Source organism: Oncorhynchus clarkii, unplaced genomic scaffold (assembly GCF_045791955.1).
Source record: "Oncorhynchus clarkii lewisi isolate Uvic-CL-2024 unplaced genomic scaffold, UVic_Ocla_1.0 unplaced_contig_12468_pilon_pilon, whole genome shotgun sequence".
Classification (NCBI taxonomy): Eukaryota; Metazoa; Chordata; class Actinopteri; order Salmoniformes; family Salmonidae; genus Oncorhynchus; species Oncorhynchus clarkii.
The window spans coordinates 22,155-27,500 of NW_027261138.1; the positions used below are offsets into that span (position 1 = coordinate 22,155).

Below are 5,346 nucleotides of genomic sequence, written 5' to 3' on the forward strand. Positions count from 1 at the left end.
ACCCTCTTCCCTATTTAGTGGAACCATATTCCCTATTTAATAAAACCCTATTCCCTATTTAATAAAACCCTATTCCATATTTGGTGGAACCCTCTTCCCTATTTAGTGGAACCATATTCCCTATTTAATAGAACCCTATTCCTTATTAAATGGAATCCTATTCCCTATTTAATAAAATCCTATTCCCTATTTAATAAAACTCTATTCCATATTTGGTGGAATCCTATTCCCTATTTAGTGGAACCATATTCCCTATTTATTGGAATCCTATTCCCTATTTAGTGGAACCCTATTCCCTATTTAGTGGAACCCTATTCACTATTGAATAGAACCCTATTTCCTATTTAGCGGAACCCTATTCCCTGTTTAGTGGAACTCTATTCCCTATTTAGCAGAACCCTATTCCCTATTTAGTGGAACCCTATTTGCTATTGAATAGAACCCTGTTCCCTATTTAATGGAACCCTATTCCCTATTTAGCGGAACCCTATTCCCTGTTTAGTGGAACTCTATTCCCTATTTAGCGGAACCCTGTTCCCTGTTTAGTGGAAATGTATTCCCTATTTAGCGGAACCCTATTCCCTATTTAGCGGAACCCTGTTCCCTGTTTAGTGGAACCCTATTCCCTGTTTAGAGGACTACTTTGACCAGGGACCATAGCCTAGATATGTGGAAAAAGTCCCTATGCTCTTTTTTATCTCAATATTGAGACATGTTGAACGCAGCAGATTAATCTTGATGTTTAGGTGGAAAATAAATGTGGTCTGTTTGTGTTCTGAATACTTGTTTATAGTGGAAGAATAACAACAACAAAAACCTTGAGAATAAACAGAATAATGCTCCTCCTAACTCCTGTAGTTTATGAAGATTTATATTTTTTTATTAACTTTTATTTAACGCGACCAGGGTCTCTCATTCCCAAATGATGCCCAGAGTACAAACTTATTTTTTAAAATCACAAACAAGAATAAAAAATATATAAATAACCACAAGCCTCTTTCTTGATTTCTTTCTTTTTTTTTTGTCTTTCATCTGTCCTCTTTACCACCCTCATCACTTGGTGGGCCGTTTCCAGGCTCGGTTTACACAGTCGTTCGTTTAAAGGAGGAGTTTCTACCCATTCTGGGTGAACATACCTCGAGATTTCTGGCACAGAGTTCGAGTTCTTAGAACGAGAAGACGCGATAACGGTCCGTCTTCTTAGAATCTCGGGCACATTGGTACATTGCAGACTTAATTAATTTATCTAAAATAGCGGACCTGAACATTCGATCGTCATGACTGTCGTTGGCTGCAACAAGTGTGTCAAATTCATGCTATTTTTCTTTAATTTCGTTTTCTGGGTGAGTTGAGTCTTTTTTTAAATCTCTTTTATTACGATGCTGCTTTAAAGGGATTATCTTTACATTTGTTCGGTCTGTAGTTAATTTGTTGATTAAAAAAAGTGCGTCTTGAATGTTTTTTTTTACAACTTATGATATAACTTTGAGTCGTTCAGAATTTCTATGACACCCTTAATAAATCTATTTTGTCTCTGTAACCAGATCGTTTCACTGAGGTATTGAAATTAGCTACTATTCAACACTGTTGTGATACAGGCCTATTTTATGATAATCTCATACACTGTTTAAATTGTTTTCAATGGTCCAACTGATGACCGTGTGAAAACTGTAGTGGCTCAATAAAGTAAGCCAGTCCTAGACTCGGTACTATCAATGATTTATATATACACTAGGTGACGGGTAGGATCCACCGTGTTGAAGCTACTTTGACTCCATCTTGGCTCTCCCCCACCATTGTGTTGAAGCCACCGGGACTCCATCTTGGCTCTCCCTCACCATTGTGTTGAAGCCATCGTGACTCCATCTTGGCTCTCCCTCACCATTGTGTTGAAGCCATCGTGACTCCATCGTGGCTCTCCCTCACCATTGTGTTGAAGCCATCATGACTCCATCTTGGCTCTTCCCCACCATTGTGTTGAAGCCATCGTGACTCCATCTTGGCTCTCCCTCACCATTGTGTTGAAGCCATCGTGACTCCATCTTGGCTCTCCCTCACCATTGTGTTGAAGCCATCATGACTCCATCTTGGCTCTTCCCCACCATTGTGTTGAAGCCACCGTGACTCCATCTTGGCTCTCCCTCACCATTGTGTTGAAGCCACCGTGACTCCATCTTGGCTCTCCCTCACTATTGTGTTGAAGCCACCGTGACTCCATCTTGGCTCTTCCCCACCATTGTATTGAAGCCACCGTGACTCCATCTTGGCTCTCCCTCACTATTGTGTTGAAGCCACCGTGACTCCATCTTGGCTCTCCCTCACCATTGTGTTGAAGCCACCGTGACTCCATCTTGGCTCTCCCTCACTATTGTGTTGAAGCCACCGTGACTCCATCTTGGCTCTCCCTCACCATTGTGTTGAAGCCACCGTGACTCCATCTTGGCTCTCCCTCACCATTGTGTTGAAGCCACCGTGACTCCGTCTTGGCTCTCCCTCACCATTGTAAAAAATATTTAGGAAGCCATATAAATGCATTTACTAATGTATGCATTTATTTCTGCAAAGTATTATAATACAGACTCCTTAATGCATACTTTAAATAATATTATGTGAGCTAAACAGAAAAAAAGAACAAGTATATTAAACTAATTTTCCTTAGAGTATATATTTTAGAGATGACTAATGTTACTGGCCCCACTAGAACAACAAAAAATACTTAAATACATATATGTTTGTCCTTGAAACATTTAATTGAAACACTGTAGAATTCCATTAATGAATGTATGTGTGTGTGTGTGTGTGTGTGTGTGTGTGTGTGTGTGTGTGTGTGTGTGTGTGTGAGAGAGAGAGAGAGAGAGAGAGGGGGGGGCATCAATAGATGAAAAATAATAACTACACAGCCAAACTCCCTGGGCCATGGCAGGTTACCCCTGATCAACAGGGTCGGCATGATTAACAGGGTCAACATGATCAACAGGGTCAGCATGATTATCATGCTCAACAGGATTATCATGATCAACAGGGTCAGCATGATCAACAGGATTATCATGATCAACAGGGTCAGCATGATCAACCGAGTCAGCATGATTCTCATGATCAACAGGATTCTCATGATCAACAGGATTCTCATGATCGACAGGATTATCATGATCAACAGGATTATCATGATCAACCGGGTCCGCGTGATTATCATGATCAACAGGATTATCATGATCAACAGGGTCAGCATGATTATCATGATCAACAGGGTCAACATGATTATCATAATCAACAGGGTCAGCATGATTATCATGATCAACATGATTATCATGATCGACAGGGTCAGCATGATCAACAGGATCAACCCGGTCAGCATGATTATCATGATCAACAGGATTATCATGATCAACAGGATTATCATGATTATCATGATCAACATGATTATCATGAGCAACAGGGTCAGCATGATCAACAGGATCAACCGGATCAGCATGATTATCATGATCAACAGGGTCAACAAGGTCAGCATGATTATCATGATCAACAGGATTAGCATGATCAACGGGATTATCATGATCAACAGGATTATCATGATCGACAGGATTATCATGATCAACAGGGTCAGCATGATCAACAGGGTCAACAGGATCAACAGGGTCAGCATGATTGCCATGATCAACATGTTTACTCAAATCCCCGAGCAGACAATGTGAAAAATCTGTCCGATGTGCCTTTGTGCAAGGAACTTGACCCTAATTACCCGAAGGTCACCGTTGATAATGTCTGACCCTGGCTGTGACCCCACTCTCCGAGAATGCCTCAGGGGGAGTTGGGATTTTCGGAAAAAAAAAGAAGAAAAAAAAATCAAATTCACAGGTGATAATAATAATGTGAAATAGGAGGAATATAAGCACCTACTACATCTGTCCCAGGTGGGCGACATTTGCACTTTCGGGACTATTCTATTAGTTCCACTGCACCAGACAAACTCAATCTAGCACAGTGTTAGTATTTGTAATGTTTTTTCGAAATACCATTTGAACCATGATGGGGGAGGGGAAGGGGAACCAGAAGGTGGAGGAGAGGGAGTCTGTTTCTCTTGGACATTTCCTTTGTTCCCACACACTTCCTTGCCAAACTGACTGCAGTAGCTAGATTCTGTAACTGTGGATGTTTGGTAGTGTTTAGACTATATTCAAAAGTAGAATTAATTGATACCACATGTCTTCTTTCCAAATATACCAAGTTTTTGCATGTCAGAATCAATCATGTAATTAATTATACATGAATAGCAGTTACTTTTGGGCATCTCTATTGCCATTACATTTAAGAAACTGTATCAGTATGTGAAATCAGCATAAAACTCATGCAGCATATCCTGGACACTAGTTTCCTTTTTGATTGACTGTTTCCTCCTTTAGTGATTTAATTTAAATATTTTTTTTACTGATTATCTGCATGTTGTGTCAGTAGAAACCCTGACAGTTTTTATTTTCCTCTAGTCACCCCCTTTGTCCCTTTGAGGATTCAGTTTCCTGCTTCTTGATTCTAGAACAATGAAGTGCAGGACAGATATGAGTAACATGTGCTGAAAGGTTTTCACAAACGCTGACAGATTGGAGACGGTAACAGTAGTCACAGCTTTACAATTACCCGGCCTAGACCCCAAAAGAGCAGAAGAACAGAGGGAAAACAGTGTGTAAATAACTGAAGGATGAACGGGGGGGAAAAACAGATAAATATGGGTTGTACATTTACAATGTTGTTTGTTCTTCACTGGTTGCCCTTTTCTCATGGCGACGGGCCACAAATCTAGCTGCTGTGATGGTACACTGCGGTATTTTTCCTAATATTTATGGGAGTTTATCTATGTTTGATTTGTTTTCCGTTTTTTTTGTGGGTCTGTGTAATCTGTGGGAAATATGGTCATACGTTTGCCCACAGTGACCTTTCTCAATAGCAAGGCTATGCTCATTGAGTCTGTACATAGTTAAGGATTTTTTGTCATTTGGGGTCAGTCACAGTGGTCAGGTTTTCTGCCACTGTGTACTCTCTGTTTAGGGTCAGTCACAGTGGTCAGGTATTCTGCCACTGTGTACTCTCTGTTTAGGGTCAGTCACAGTGGTCAGGTTTTCTGCCACTGTGTACTCTCTGTTTAGGGTTAGTCACAGTGGTCAGGTATTCTGCCACTGTGTACTCTCTGTTTAGGGTCAGTCACAGTGGTCAGGTTTTCTGCCACTGTGTACTCTCTGTTTAGGGTCAGTCACAGTGGTCAGGTATTCTGCCACTGTGTACTCTCTGTTTAGGGTCAGTCACAGTGGTCAGGTATTCTGCCACTGTGTACTCTCTGTTTAGGGTCAGTCACAG

General features: G+C 40.9%; 1 protein-coding gene across 2 annotated transcripts in view; it reads left to right on the forward strand.

Moving 5' to 3' along the window:
* The first annotated feature begins 1,084 nt into the window (after positions 1-1,084).
* Positions 1,085-5,346, forward strand: part of LOC139405192 (CD81 antigen-like) — a 45,300-nt gene continuing 41,038 nt past the window's right edge. The window contains exon 1 of one of the 2 annotated variants that reach the window (XM_071147622.1): positions 1,085-1,343. In XM_071147622.1, the coding sequence (XP_071003723.1) occupies positions 1,278-1,343 (66 nt within the window). In that variant the 5' untranslated portion in view covers positions 1,085-1,277. The remainder of the gene's footprint in view (positions 1,344-5,346) is intronic. The other variant, XR_011633866.1, reaches the window with a different exon arrangement.